Source organism: Ictidomys tridecemlineatus, chromosome 11 (assembly GCF_052094955.1).
Source record: "Ictidomys tridecemlineatus isolate mIctTri1 chromosome 11, mIctTri1.hap1, whole genome shotgun sequence".
NCBI lineage: Eukaryota > Metazoa > Chordata > Mammalia > Rodentia > Sciuridae > Ictidomys > Ictidomys tridecemlineatus.
Genome location: NC_135487.1, coordinates 109,196,651 through 109,210,446, shown reverse-complemented (window position 1 = coordinate 109,210,446; position 13,796 = coordinate 109,196,651). Strand labels below are relative to the sequence as shown.

Sequence of the window (13,796 nt, the reverse complement as noted above, 5' to 3'; positions counted from 1 at the left end):
CAGTATAAACTGCATGAAGGCAGAGACTTTTCTTGATACATAGTAGATGCTCAATAAATAAATAAAGGCGTCTAGCAAAAAACGAGAACAGAGAGATGCCAGAGTCACAGTTTTCTTGGGGAAAAGAGATAATATTAACACAAGAGGAGATTTTTAATACTTTACATATGTGGTAAATAGTCAATTCAATTCAATTGAAGTGTTTATAATGCAATTACACACACAGATCAAATATCAAGAGTTATTTGGGATAAATGATAATTAAAGGGCAGATCCTGCCTGCAAGGAATTTACAGCCAAGGGAGAGGAGAGAGAACATAGGACTCTCCAGTTATCTTTGAATTCCCCATAGCATGATCTTCATTGTCCTGCTATGGGACAATGAATAATAATACTGGGGGTATTAAACTATTTTTTTTTGGTATAAATGAATTTTCAGTATATCCTTCCATTAAATTCTTTTACTGTCCTATAGTCTGATAGGATGAAAATCACTTTACAAACCCATAACCCTTTTTGAGTTTTTGACTTCACCCACTACCCACCACTGATTACTTCTTTGGACACTGTCACCTGGCTGCTTCTTGGGCATTTCACATGCAATATATCCAACCTTTTCCTTTGTCTCCTGATCTCCACTGAAGCTGAAATAATTGTTTCTGCCCATTCCTCACATTCTCTTGCATGCTATGGGGCCTACCTCCTGGCACCAGGGGACCTATGGATTCCTCTTTTTCTGTTGCTGCTTCTGTGATCTTGGTCATCATCATGTTTTTCTAGATTATCAGCAATGCCACCCCACCCCTGTCCCAACCTCTCTCCCATCCACTCTCCAAGGTGAGGACAGAGTGGTCTTTCTAAAATTCCAATCTGATAACCACACTCCCTACTTAAGAACTCCAGGGTCTTCCTGATGGCCCCAGGCTAAGGGCCAGACCCCTTAACACATCATACAAAGGCCCCTAGCTTCTGGCATCTAAGAATTGGTTCTTCCAATTGTTTCTCACAGTCTAGTCTGGGTCCCACAGAGACTTCTGGTTCTCTAACGTGGCTACTCTCACCTTCCTCCTCTCTCTTCCTCTGGACCCTCCTTCTTGCTTCAGTTTCTACCTAGTTTTCCTATGACCAGTACTTGGCTCCTTAGCCCCCATAATGGATTGTGGGGGATGTGCTTCCTGGACACTGTTCTTGTCATGCCTGTTTTATGGCCTGTATCCTCACTAGACTGCAAGCTCCAAGAGGAACCTTGTCCTGTTCTTCAGTAATGTTGAATGAATGAAAAAAGCACTTGCTTGGATAAGGCGATTAGCCATAAAAGATTAATAGTTTATATTTACTGAGTGGCTATGATGTATGGGACACTGTTCTAAGTGCTTTCTAAGTATGACTTAGCCATCTCACATAACTAAATGGGTTTCTCTCCCCATATAACAGAGGGGGGGGAAACTGAGGCACAGAGAGATTTAGATGACCTGGTTAAGGTCCCCCATTAGGTCGTGGAGAAACCAGGCTGTTTTCAGAGTCCAGATGGCATCAGAGAGTGAAGCCACAGTCTGGGGGGTACCTTACATGAACAGATTCAAGTCCCCAAGGAAGGGCTTTGTTTTTGTTTTCCAGGGAGGGGACGCGCTCTGGAGCCGCCCTCTTCACGCCCCTGAGTCCCTCGCTGGGCTTGGGGAAGGGCCTGTGCATCTCGCCAGCGGGCAGGGGTCTGCGTGGGAACCGCTGATTAACTTTCGGGGCCGCTCGGTCCACTCGCAGCTCTACCCAGGTCCTCCGGTGCCTCCCCGCACCACCTCGCGCCGGGCGAGTCCCCCAGGCCCCCGCCGCCCGCGGGTCTCCGGGCGGGGAAGGGGCGGGTCCGGGGCGGGGCCGCTCACCGAGGCCACCGCCCTCGCCCGCGCGGCCTCTCCGGGTGCCGCGGGCCGGGCTGGAGCGGGAGGGCGGGGCCTCGGGAGGGGCCGGAGCGCGGCGGCTGGTGCGGTGGCAGGCGGAGAGGAGGAAGCGGCGCGTCCCCCGAGGCGTGCGCCGGCCGACCCACCGACAGACAGACGGACGCGTGGAGGGAGAGGCCGGAGGGCCAGGTCAGGCTCCGGCGGGGTTGCGGGCGGCGCCGGGGCGGGGGCCGGGAGGGGGCGCCCGGAGCCGGGCGGGGGGAGGCGCGGAGGCTGGCGGCGGCGCGCTCCGGGTCGGCCCGGGCCCGAGCCCCTTCCCCGGGGCTGGCTGACCGCGCAGGGAGCGCGCTTCGGCAGCGGAAAGTGCAGCCGCCGGCTCCCTTCTTCCCGGGTCTCTTTTCTTTTCCCATCAGCGAAAAATAACCCCCCGCCAAGGTACAACAATAGCGGGGCCACCTGGGACGCGGCGCGCACCGGGCTCCCACGGTCGGTCCGGGCGGGGGCCGGCGTGGAGCCCGGGAGCCGTGCTCCCTCCTCGGAGCCCCGGACCGATTTGCCCCGGTGGTGGGTGGGGCCACCCGCGGCGCCGGACTCGGTAGGAGGCGACGGGAAACCTCAGGAGTGAAGCCGAGGGTGGAGGGTGAAAGTATTTCAGGAACAATCAGCCGGGCTTTCTACCGTGGCTCTGTCTTGGGGAGGGAAACTGAGGCGGAGGGAAAGGTAGCGACATGCCCAAGGTCAGAAATGCACAGATGGGTCGTCCTCGACGAGGGACGGGACCCAGGTGTCCGGAGCAGCCCAGGGCTTGGCCCCTGTGGGTGTTGCAGCGGCGGGATTTGCTTTTAATGAATCTGTTCTGTTTGTTCTAGAGATCTGGTCTTGGGGGACCGCTTCGGGGCGTCCGGATGCCCTCCTGCTTCGTGTGCCCTGGGCAGGTGTGGGGCAGGTGACAGCTCCGTAACCACCATGGATGGAGAGGGACTTTTTGATGAGGAGATCCAAACTGTCGATACAAGCCAGGCTGATATGGCTGTCCAAGGTCTCCCTTTTGGGGAATCCGAATGAGGGAGATCACAGACACCTTCACTGCGAAGCCAAGGACATTCCTGTATAATCAGTGGATGAAAGGATTTTCTCAGACTCTCCTCCTCGCTTTTTATTGAGGATTAATCCACCACCATCTACGGTTCCAGTGGAAATGACAAGGCACACCATGTGGCAGAAGCCTAGAGCGCCCTCCGTATTGCTCTGGACCCTTCCTTTAGCCTAAGGGACTTTTCACACTTGCCACTCCCCCCACCCCCCACCCCCCAGAGCCCTTCTTCTGATTGCCATCCTCAACCCCGTGGTCATTCTCCCCAGTTAAGTTCTATTTCCAAAACTGTTCTCTGGAGCTATAAGTGGATTGCCAGAAATGAGAGATTAGGTGTTGGGAGAAGAGGAAGCCTTCGCCCTGTGTTGTGTCCTCTCAACTGCTGCTGCGGCTGCCGACATGAAGTGCTTTCTCCCGGTGCTGAGCTGTCTGGCTGTGCTGGGTAAGTGGCTGTGCTTATCAGTGCAATCGATGTGAAAGTTTAACCTGCTCTTGATTCCTGTAATTCCTGTGTTTCTTTCCCATCCAATCTCCACTTCAGGCAACACCAGGAAGGAGTTGGTGTGTCACAGATTGAAGTAGAGACCTAGAGGCCCATTTCTGACCCTGGAGGAGTGGTGGCATATTGTGTTTGTGTTTAAGCAAGAACATTTTTGCTGGTCTTCAAGTGTCTGTCCTGGGCCTTGGGGTGAGGTCTGTCATCTGCACATCCAAGGTGTAGGGCTGCATGTGGATTGTGACTAGCTTCCTGGAGTAGGACGGTCATGGATGCTGCGGCGTGTTTTCACGTGTGTGTTGGTCTGCATTCGTTCCTAATTGGAAGTGGCAATGTAATTTCTACTCTGTCGGGAAAGTCTATTTGGTGATAATGAATTTTTTTTCCCTTTTTTTTTTTTTTTTGGAGGGGAAGTGAGTGGGATGGGGTTGAGAGGATGTTTTTCCTACCTAAGTGGTCTGCAGGCTAAGTGTTTGAGGATGTTAGTCCTGTGTCTCCTCACCAAGGAATCTCAGCATGGGCTCCGAAGAAGAGGAGAGATTGGAGAAGTGGAAACTGCCTGGTAAGGGGTGTGCTAGGTTTGGTTTTTGTTCCCTCAGAGAAGGTCTGAATGTTTCCAGTGGGAGGAATACACTGTGGTCCCAAGTGGTGAGCCTCTGATCCACCCCCAGGAAGCGCACACCCCCACCAACACTTGTTCATGCTTTTCATGCCACCCCGCAAGACTTGAGTTTGGTGTCTTAGAACATATGTTGGGTTTAGAGTGAACTCACTAGCCAGGACCTGGTGCGTTCTCCCCCTATCTCCTCAAACCTCAACCGCGGACACACCCCTTGCCCTTTACTATGGTTCTCTTCGCTTCATTTAAAGGGCACCTATCACTGCTGCCTGTGGTGTTTGCCTCTCTAAATCTAGGTATTTTGCACTTACGTAATTTATTCGCAATCTTTTGGCACCGGAATTTGCTTTCCTGCATTGCCCACACTTTTCTGAGAGTTAACAGGTGTGTGGAAGGAGAATGGACTTTGGAATCAGAGCGCCCCAGCTCCAGGCACAGTCTCACCGTGATTGACATCTGAGTCTCAATAAAACATCCAAGGGCTGCCGTGGCAAGTCAAGCACATGAGATAGTCTAAACATCTTGACTGCCCTGAGTAGTCTGAAAACTCCTAACGATAAACATGTTCCATCGGTGACTCTCCAAGTTGGATCCATGTTGATATCATTGAGGGAACTTTAAAAAAAATCTTAAGGCAACCGCTCCAGACCAGTGGAAGCAGATGCTGTGGGTTGGGGCCCAGGCATTAGTCTTTGGGCTCTCCCAGCTAGTCCCACGCGTGGCTCAGTGAGGGAGCTAGTATGTGAGTTCAGTAGAGCCAGCCCGACTGCTGGGTGCACACGCACATCCCAGCCTGGCAGCTCGTTTAGCCCTTGGCTGCCCATCTGTGAGTCAGGATGCCGTCTCTGCGCCTCCTGTCTGCAAGGAGAGGCAAGGAGGCAGGTAGCCCTCCCTTTGCCAGCCTCTGAGTGCCGCGTTTGTGTTTGTTCTCCTGTATGTGTCACTCACTTAGTATCTGGATCTGAATCAGCAATTAGTGATTCATGTGGATTCGAAAGGACACAAACAAGGAAAGCCCTTAGAGAGTTCTTGGGTGTGGAGTGGGGTGTGTGGCTGGAGTGGGAAAGAGGACTGAGTGGAAGGGTTGGACCCCAGGGCAGGAGAAGGAACCACCAATGGGAACAAGGAAATGTGACATTTGTGCCTTTTGTTTCTTTTGGCTGCTCAAGAAAATGTAAGGCAGCCTGCTGCTCTCCCTGCTGTTCGCTCTCTGGGCCGCCGTGGAGTGGAGCTGGGCCCTTGGCACTGGGTGGGTGCAGTCATTTTTCCCTCCACCCCCACCCTCCTGTGCCAAGAGGTGCCGTGGAGGAAAAGGAGCATCAAGGTGGTTTTAATGGGGAACAATGACAGAAGGCCAGACGTGGGTGAGAGGGGGGACGTTTGGAACCATGGTCGCACTTGGTAATCTCTGCTTGATTTTGAGCCTTACCGGTGGCACCTGTCACTCCCTAACACCCGATAACTGTGGGCAAGGCAGGGGAGAAGGCCTGGCTCCGGCTTCACCTGGGAGAAGGGAAGGTGTTTGGGGAGGGATCACAAAGCCTCCTTGGGCTTTTATTTCCTGCTTGCAGTCTGGAGCAGTTTGATTCATGCGTCAGCATTCTTGCCGCGTAATGTGAATTAACATGTAACGTGAACTAATGTACAGTGTGAATTTAAAACAGCCAAGAATCCCAAGGTTCTGAGCCCATGTGGAATCAAATTCTGTTCGCAAAAAGTTGGGTAAGGCCGAGTGCTCTTCAGTGTGAGACGTCTGGGTGCCAGTCTCCAGAAAACAGCAATTTGAGTTTAGGAATCCTGTGATCCTATGTGCAGGGGTACACAGGGCAAAATCTCCTGAGATGCTTGTGACTCTCGCTTGGCATCAGTCGCCCTGTGCTTTTCTGCTTTTTTCTTTTGCCGGTGTCGAGGATTTGGGTCAGGCTCATCTTCTACTCCTTGTTGGGATACTGGTCCTGTTCATGTCTTTGTCCCATTGAAGATACTTGGCTGAGGCTTGCCCTCTGAATGCTGTATCTTGTTGCCTGCCGTTGCAGCCCTGGGTGACCCACCTCCCTTGGAACCATTGGCTGCTGCCACAGTCCTTGTTTCAGTTCCAAAACCACCTTCAACCTGGGCGAGCCAGGGGCACAGTAACATCTCCACTACTGAAAGGAGGTGGAGCCAGAGGAGCAGGAGTCGGGAGTGGTAGTAAGGGCTGGTTTGAGTAGGAAGAAGAGGGAACGAGGAGGGAGGAGGGAGGAAGAGGGTGATTGGTGCTCTGTCAGTGCCTGGGAGCAGCCGACGTGGGTGACAGTGACAGGGAAAAATGACAACAGTGTGGGAGAAGAGAATAGGATGTGTATCTGCACGAACAGGAAGAGAATAATCAGGAGAGATGAATGTGAGCTTTAGACACAGAAATTTTGATTTTTGCATACCATGAAGAGTCCCAACTCCCAGACCTGTGCTGATGGAGACAAAGCCTGTAACACATGGGTTTTGGAAGGCATCTAAGATCCAAACAAGTTGAAATGACTGAAAGTGTTAGCCACGACAAACGAAGGGGATGGGCTGTCCTTGGATCAACACAGGAGAACCTGTCGATGACGAGTGATCACTTATGTTTTCCTCCAGGGGAAAGAAGTTCTTCTGCAGAGTTTGGAAAGCCTCTAGTTTCAAAAGGATGGGAGTAAGAGATCACTTACTTCCCAGTTAGTTAGGGGGGAGGCCAGAGGGTGCTTCCAAAACAGACTGAAAGAAACTTTGATCTACTGATGGGTCTGGGCTGAGAGGCAGGACTGTGGAGATCAAAAACAGAAGAGGAGGAGGAGGAGGCAGAGGAGAGAAGGGAGGTAGTTTGGGTATTCAAGGAGAGGTTCTCAAGGAAGGGATGAGGATGGTGATTTGTGGGCAGACAAACACCACTGTCCTAACACTGTCCCAGAGATAGTACACTTTGCCTTTCTAAGGATCATCTGATGAAATGCCAAAGAAGGGAATTCTTGTCAAGGAGGACTCAACTGGCTAGGATGCTTTTTGTGTTAGTCAGCTTTCTGTTACTATAACCAAATACCTGCCACAATTAACTTAGAGAAGAAAGGTTTACTTGGCTCTCAGTTTTTGAGGTTCTACTCCGTGACTGATTGGCCATGTTGCTTTTGAGCTTGTGACAAGACAGCACATCATGGCAGAAGGGTGAGGTAGAAAAAAAAAAAAAATACATGCACTTCAGTTCCAGAAAATGGAGGAAGAGGAAGGGGCCTGGTTCCACTATCTCTTCTTTTCTTCTATCCACCTCTCAAAAGTTCTGTCACCTCTCAATGCCACCACCTGGAGACAAAGCCTGTAACACATGGGTTTTGGAAGGCATCTAAGATCCAAACCTATAGCATCTTTTCAGCTATGAGCATCATGGAATCACCTGTAGGCACTCAGGACTGTTAAGATGCTCCATTTGCTACATTTTTCACTGCAGCAAGATGACTGTTGCTATTCCAACAGCAGTAAACCAGCTCTCTTCACGCTGGCCTATTCTGTGAACCAAGCCCTCAAAACAACTGCAAGATAGATACCTTGTATTATCATTTTTTTTTTATAGGTGGGCATATTGAAGTCCAGGGGGATTCAGTAACTTGACTAAGATGTATTACTGATCAGGTTGATATAGGGCCTCATAGTGTTAGGGACCCAGACTCTTCTGACTCGTCACCTGTGCATGCCCCCACTCTCAAGATCAGCTCAGAATCCAAGATGGCCATTCAAGCCCCAGCCATCAGGAATGAGGAAAGGGTTGGTGAAGGGCAAGCGCTGTTGAGTTAAGGATACTTCCTGGAAGTCGTGCACACCACTTTTGCTTGTGTTCCTCTTGGCTAGAATTTGGTCATGTGGTCAGACTTAGCTGCAAGGGAGTCTGGAAAGAATCGTCCTAAGTGTCCATGGGATCTGTCAAAAACTCGAGGACCTGTTACTTTAAGGAAAGGAGAACGTAGATTTGGGGGTCAATTACTGGTCTCTGCCATGTCCACAACCTTAGAAGGGACAGAGTGGAATTTTGAAGCCAGGACTGTTTGGTGTCAAATCCTTTGTTCTATCATTTAACAAGCAGCCTCATCTGTGAGAAAAGGTCTGGCCTCAGCCTCTAAGAAACCCAGTGGGAGAAACATAGGCTCAGGGGACCACGAGTTGTTACCTAAAAGCAACATAAATAGGCATATATTAAACACTCCATGTGCCATGTTAGCAGTGAGTACTGAAATGTTATGGGATGCTTGTGTGTTGGCCACTGTGCTGTTTTACATAGTATGGCTTTCTGGATGACCGCTCACGGGCCATCTCTGTCATGTTTAGTTCAACACTGTAGCCTTAGAAACTTGGCCTTGGGGCTGGGATTGTGGCTCAGTGGTAGAGCGCTCGCCTAGCATATGCGTGGCCCTGGGTTCGATCCTCAGCACCATATAAAGAAATAAAGATTGTGTCCAACTACAATTAAAAAACAAAATAAAAGAAAAAAAAAACTTGGCCTTGCGCCAGGCAAAAAGTAAGTAGGTGCTCAGTTAAATTTTTTAAATGAGTGAATGGTTTTACAAGACAAATGCATCTTTCTCTTTTGTTTTGTGGTGCTGGGATGGAAGCAGGGTCTCTTGCATATGAGGCAACTGCTTGACCAATGAATTATACCTCCAGCCTTCAGAAGATAAATGCTGTCTTTATGTTGGCTCTGTTGATCATGATGAGGACTTTCAAGGCTAAGGAGACTAAGTAATTTTGTTCGAAGGAAAAAGCTAGAAATTGGCAGAGCCTGAATTTGAATCCAACTTTTACAAAGTTTATTCCATCGAGTTAGGGGTTTTTCACATTTTTGTGCCATGAATTCTTTTGGCAGTCTGGTGAATCTTATGGACCTTGTCTGACATAACATTTAAAAATGAATAAACTTGGGTAGGGGTTGTGGTTCAGTGGTAGAGCACTCGCCTAGCATGCGTGAAATACAGATATTTTGTGTCCATCTACAACTAAAAAATATTTAAAAAAATGAATAAACTTAAAAATGCATGGGATAACAAAGGAAATAATTTTTACTGAAATATAGCTATCAAAATGTGAAAAATTAAATTTATGATATAGCAATATACCTCTTTAAGAACACATTAAACTAAATAATTTCTACCAGCAGGCCTAACCCTTGTTATGATTCTGGTGTTGTGATAAGTATAAATGGTATTTTGGGGTATATGTATTCACTGTGATATGAAAGGATGTGATTTCTATTGTGACAAATCACAGGCGCTGGAGATGTTACGATGTTGGTCGTTCCCATGCATAATCAAAGGAATTGTGAAGTTCACTTGGAGGCCAGCAAAAATAGAGAGATAATTTTTCCTCCATTTAAGTTCACATACCTCTTGAATTCTCTCCGTAGACTCCCGCAGAGTTCAAAGTATAGTTCAGTGTAGGTGGTGATGGCTCAGGAAGACAGTGTATTAGCAGACGCAGGATGAATGTTCAGAAATGGGTAGGATTTGGACAGGAAGTGCATGCGATTTCCAATCAAATCCATCGTGTATTAGTTTTTGTCTTTGCTTGGTGAGCAGTCATGGTGGTGGTTGGAATGGCCTTTGGGGGACTGAAGAATTGACCAGTGGCCATAAGGACCAGTTCAGGTTGGATGATGCTGGATAGAAAAATTGATTTAGATTTAAGTGAGTTTGGGGTTGGGGTTTGGAATGGGTCCCTAGTGCTCAGACCCTTTCCACGGAGCCCAGGCCTGGGAGTGAAGGAAGGGGTTCCCGTTGCTGGATTGTCTTGGGGACCTTGTGCCTGCTGGAATTGTGGCTCCTTGATTAATACTTGTAGGTTCCTTTAGGAGTTTCTGACCTGCCGGGAGCAGACACCTGTTTCTTTGCTGCTTCAAAGTAAGCACAGCTATTCCTTGTAAAAGGTTGGCTTTTAATTTGCAGAAATTCAGGACACCTGTGTGTGAATGCCCCTGATTTCTCAAAGAAAGGAGTGGTTACATCAAAATCAAGCTTATAGTTGTAGAAAATCACATGCTGCTGAATTCCCTCATCAAGAACCCTTTATTAAGTGACTAATTGTGAGCCACAGTGGTAGGCACTGCACAAAGACCTTGGCCCTGGAGCTCCCTCAACCCAAATCCTCAGTTAAGTGGGATTTTGTTTTGATTTTTTAAAAACTCCACATTCAGAAAGGTAAAAAAAAAAAAAAAATCACAAGATGCAGTAGGAAGGATTTATTCTACAAATTAGCTTCCAAGCAATCATCGGCCCAGCCCCTACATCTTCTGCATCTATAATTATAGTAGCAGAAGGGAATGATGGGCCCGGGGCCTTGCAAGGTTTTAAATCAAAGGTTAAATTATATTAACTCTACCCAGGCTGGAAAGTGGTCAGATATATTTTAAAAACCTTTATAATAGGCTTTTATACAAATGAGCATTCCAGCCAAGTTTCTGCCTCAACCTCTATTAGCCCTCTAATTAAATTTACCAGAACACCCTCTCTTCCCCTCATGGAGTTGGCTGCTCACCACTCTGCCCCTGCCCTCTAGGAGATGGTCATCCAGGGCCACCAGAGAAACAGACGGAAAATGGCTTTGCCGACGGATGGGAAGACACTGACAGTCTGTGCTCTCTGAGGATCGGTGTCTCCTGGGGAGAGGCAAGTTTGGTCTTGTTTCCAGTTTATTAGGGGGAGTGGAGTTTTCTGTGGAGGAGAGGGATGGAGCTGGAGGAGTCAGCCAGTGGTCAGTTTGGAGAGGCTGTCTGGTAGAGCTGGGATTTGGGGCTATTTTTTTAAGTACTAGGAGAGTCATATCCTAGTAGAATTATGGGGTAGTGGACCATCTGGGCTCACTTTGAGAAGACTTGTAGAAGGGTGAAGACGCATAAAAGTCTGAAGATGCTGGGGACGGGAGAGGCAGTGCTTGGTATGCATAAAAGTCTGAAGATGCTGGGGACGGGAGAGGCAGTGCTTGGTAAGGTCAGAGCAGTCAGTTGGCCTGAGGACTAGGTGTGGAAGTAGGTGGAAAATAGCAGAAAGCTCCAAGTGGGTATCCTGGAGGGGCCCTGGGAGAAGTGGCCAGGGTCCCCTGGGCGTTCCTGGAAGTGGGAGTGAAGGTTGGCCTGTCCCTCTATGCACCAGAGATAATCAGATGGAAGACATTCTCACAAAACTGAACTCAGAGAAATCAGTGTCCAGTCTCCTAGGGGTGCCCAGCTTCCCCTCAGGATCCTCCCCTTTGATAAAACAGAAACAAAGAAAAAAAATCTGATAATGGTTGTGTGTCTTTTCTGACAACAATTCTTTGAGGCCTTGAAGTCTGCCCAGGCCTGTCCTAAGTCCTTGTTAATCTTTGTGCATTGATTCTTGTCTTGCTTGGGACTCACCGTCCCATACTCCAGAGTGCAGCCTGCTACCACCTCTGGCACGGCAACCTCTGAGACCGGCTCTGTGCCCAGTCTGGCCCTGGTACACCTGTGGCAGCGCTGCTGGCCAGGTTGTGGTGTTAGGCAGGCTTCCAGTTCCTACTTCTCAAGGACCCATTTCCTTACTCCCCTGCGCCCAGGACCTCACATTTTGAAATCTGTTTCCCAGACAGACAGCATTTACCAAGAAGTAATTAATCATGTGATAACTAGTATGCTCGCTCACGCTTGAGATAATCCAGCTGTGAAGCAAAAACCTAGGTTTGCACTCTGGGTTGCTGATGGCCAAAGAACGCATGTGCCTGGCCCTTTTAGCTACTGAGTCCTGCATCCGCCATCTGGGAAAGTGGTGTTACTGCTTGGTGCTTTTGAAAATCTCCAGTGTGGCCAGCTTCTGGACTCCCAAGTGCTGCTTTGGGCCTTAGAGACCTCGGACCACCTAGGCGGTGTTTGCAGGTGAATTGTTTGCATTAGTGACCTTGATTGACTTTGCCAGAAAGCACTTTCAGGAGGGAGAGGGAGGGGACCTGGAGTTGAGCAACCTTCTGTGTTACATTCAAAACACACCCACCTTGTCCTGGCCTGGGCCAGGGACAATCAACTCCTTTTTATTTTGTTTTATTTTTTTAAAAGACTTCCAGAGAATGTACGCATTGTGTAATTGAAACAGCACATTGTAAATCACAAACATAGACAACTATTATGTATCGGTTCTCAAAAAAGGGGGAAAAAGGAGAGTATGAAGTTTTGTAGCCTCTTAGGTATAACTCCCCAACAGGAAATCTAGATTTTTACTGAATATTTGACTTGAATTAAGTCATAGTTTACGACAGCTAACAAAATGCTTTAGGGCAAAATGCTTTATAAAAGTAAGATGATGTGATACTGGTTTTAACTTTGTGTGGTAGGTTGTATTCATATATATATATATAAACATTTTAACAGAGGTAGCAGTGAATAAAATTCTGTTGTAAGAACTATAGAAAGTAAAATGTGAAAGTTCCCCTCTTTGTCCCATGACCCTTATTGCATTTGATACATATTCATGATGATTTAATGTATATTCTTCAAGATCCTTTGCTATGCATGTATTCAAGCAGATACAGATTTTTTTATGACACAAATGGAATTATATAGAATATATTGTTCAACAACATGATTCTTAAGGGGTGATTTACTTCATTGTTTTTTTCAGGCTTAATTTTATGGCCACATCAGAACTGATTTGGTTATTTTATAGCTAGTTGAAGCTGTAATTTGTGAAATCATTGGGGAGTAGTGAACCTCATTCAGTAGCTCTATAACAATAATTTTGTCTTTCTGTATGAGGAGCGCAAGAGTCATAATAAAAATCCCACCCTTAAATTTTGATGTATCTAATGAGAATCATTGGCTCATTTATTCTGAATATTTTCTGTAAAAAAATGTATAAATTCAACAAATTAAGCACATTTATATTTTATTGACCATTTTGTCATAATGTTGAAATTGTGTTAAATTAAAACGATGCCTGTAACATAAAACTTGTTAAGAAGACAACCAGATACACTGCACTCTGTGTCTGATCCAATCAAGTGTGTGTTCATAGACTAGAATAAAATGAGACGCTGTCTACATTTTCGATTCTCAGATGCTTCCTCCATTTAGAATGAAGGGACTAGAATAACCTCTTAGGTCTCTGGCTACCAGCTCAACAGTAAGACTTTAACCCAAAGAAAGAGACCTTTCCCCTCCAGCCTTGCAGAGCAGCTACTGCTGGGAAGAGATTATCCTCTCAAGGTGATGGGTTACTTTTTAAATTCACTAGTATGACTTTCCCTAAGACCCTGAGAGAAGGAGGAGGCTCCTTGGTTGGTTCACCTTTAGACCTGAGTTTTTGAATAGTTGCTATTTTTGGAAGTTGTTGGATTCACACATCCTAGTCAATGCCTGTAGACATCAGAGATTGACCTGCTACTGCCCTTCCAGGGATCACCGAAGACAGCCCCTCTTCTGCTAGAATCGACTTATGAGATTTTTCCTTAAAAAGACTTTTTTATGCATTCCTTCAATAAATATTTGAGTGCCTGTGACAAGCGCTCATTGTTATCTGTGATCTCAAAAAACCACAGAATTAAGTTAAAATCATGATGCACATTTTTAAATAGTCACCTGATATGTATTTTTTAATCTTTAATAAATAGAGTGATTAATTAAAAATACTCTGACACCAGGGAACTCTTTTTCTTTTTTAAATCCCTGAGTCTTTCTTCTTGCTGTCACTTCAA

The 13,796-nt window shown here is 47.2% G+C and overlaps 1 protein-coding gene across 3 annotated transcripts in view; it reads left to right on the top strand.

Moving 5' to 3' along the window:
* The first annotated feature begins 1,925 nt into the window (after positions 1–1,925).
* Igsf3 (immunoglobulin superfamily member 3) overlaps positions 1,926–13,796 on the top strand; it is an 89,146-nt gene continuing 77,275 nt past the window's right edge. For all 3 annotated transcript variants that reach the window (XM_078027084.1, XM_078027083.1, XM_078027082.1), the window contains exons 1-2: positions 1,926–2,084; positions 2,765–3,430. In XM_078027084.1, coding sequence (XP_077883210.1) covers positions 3,388–3,430 — 43 coding nt within the window. In that variant the 5' untranslated portion in view covers positions 1,926–2,084; positions 2,765–3,387. The remainder of the gene's footprint in view (positions 2,085–2,764; positions 3,431–13,796) is intronic.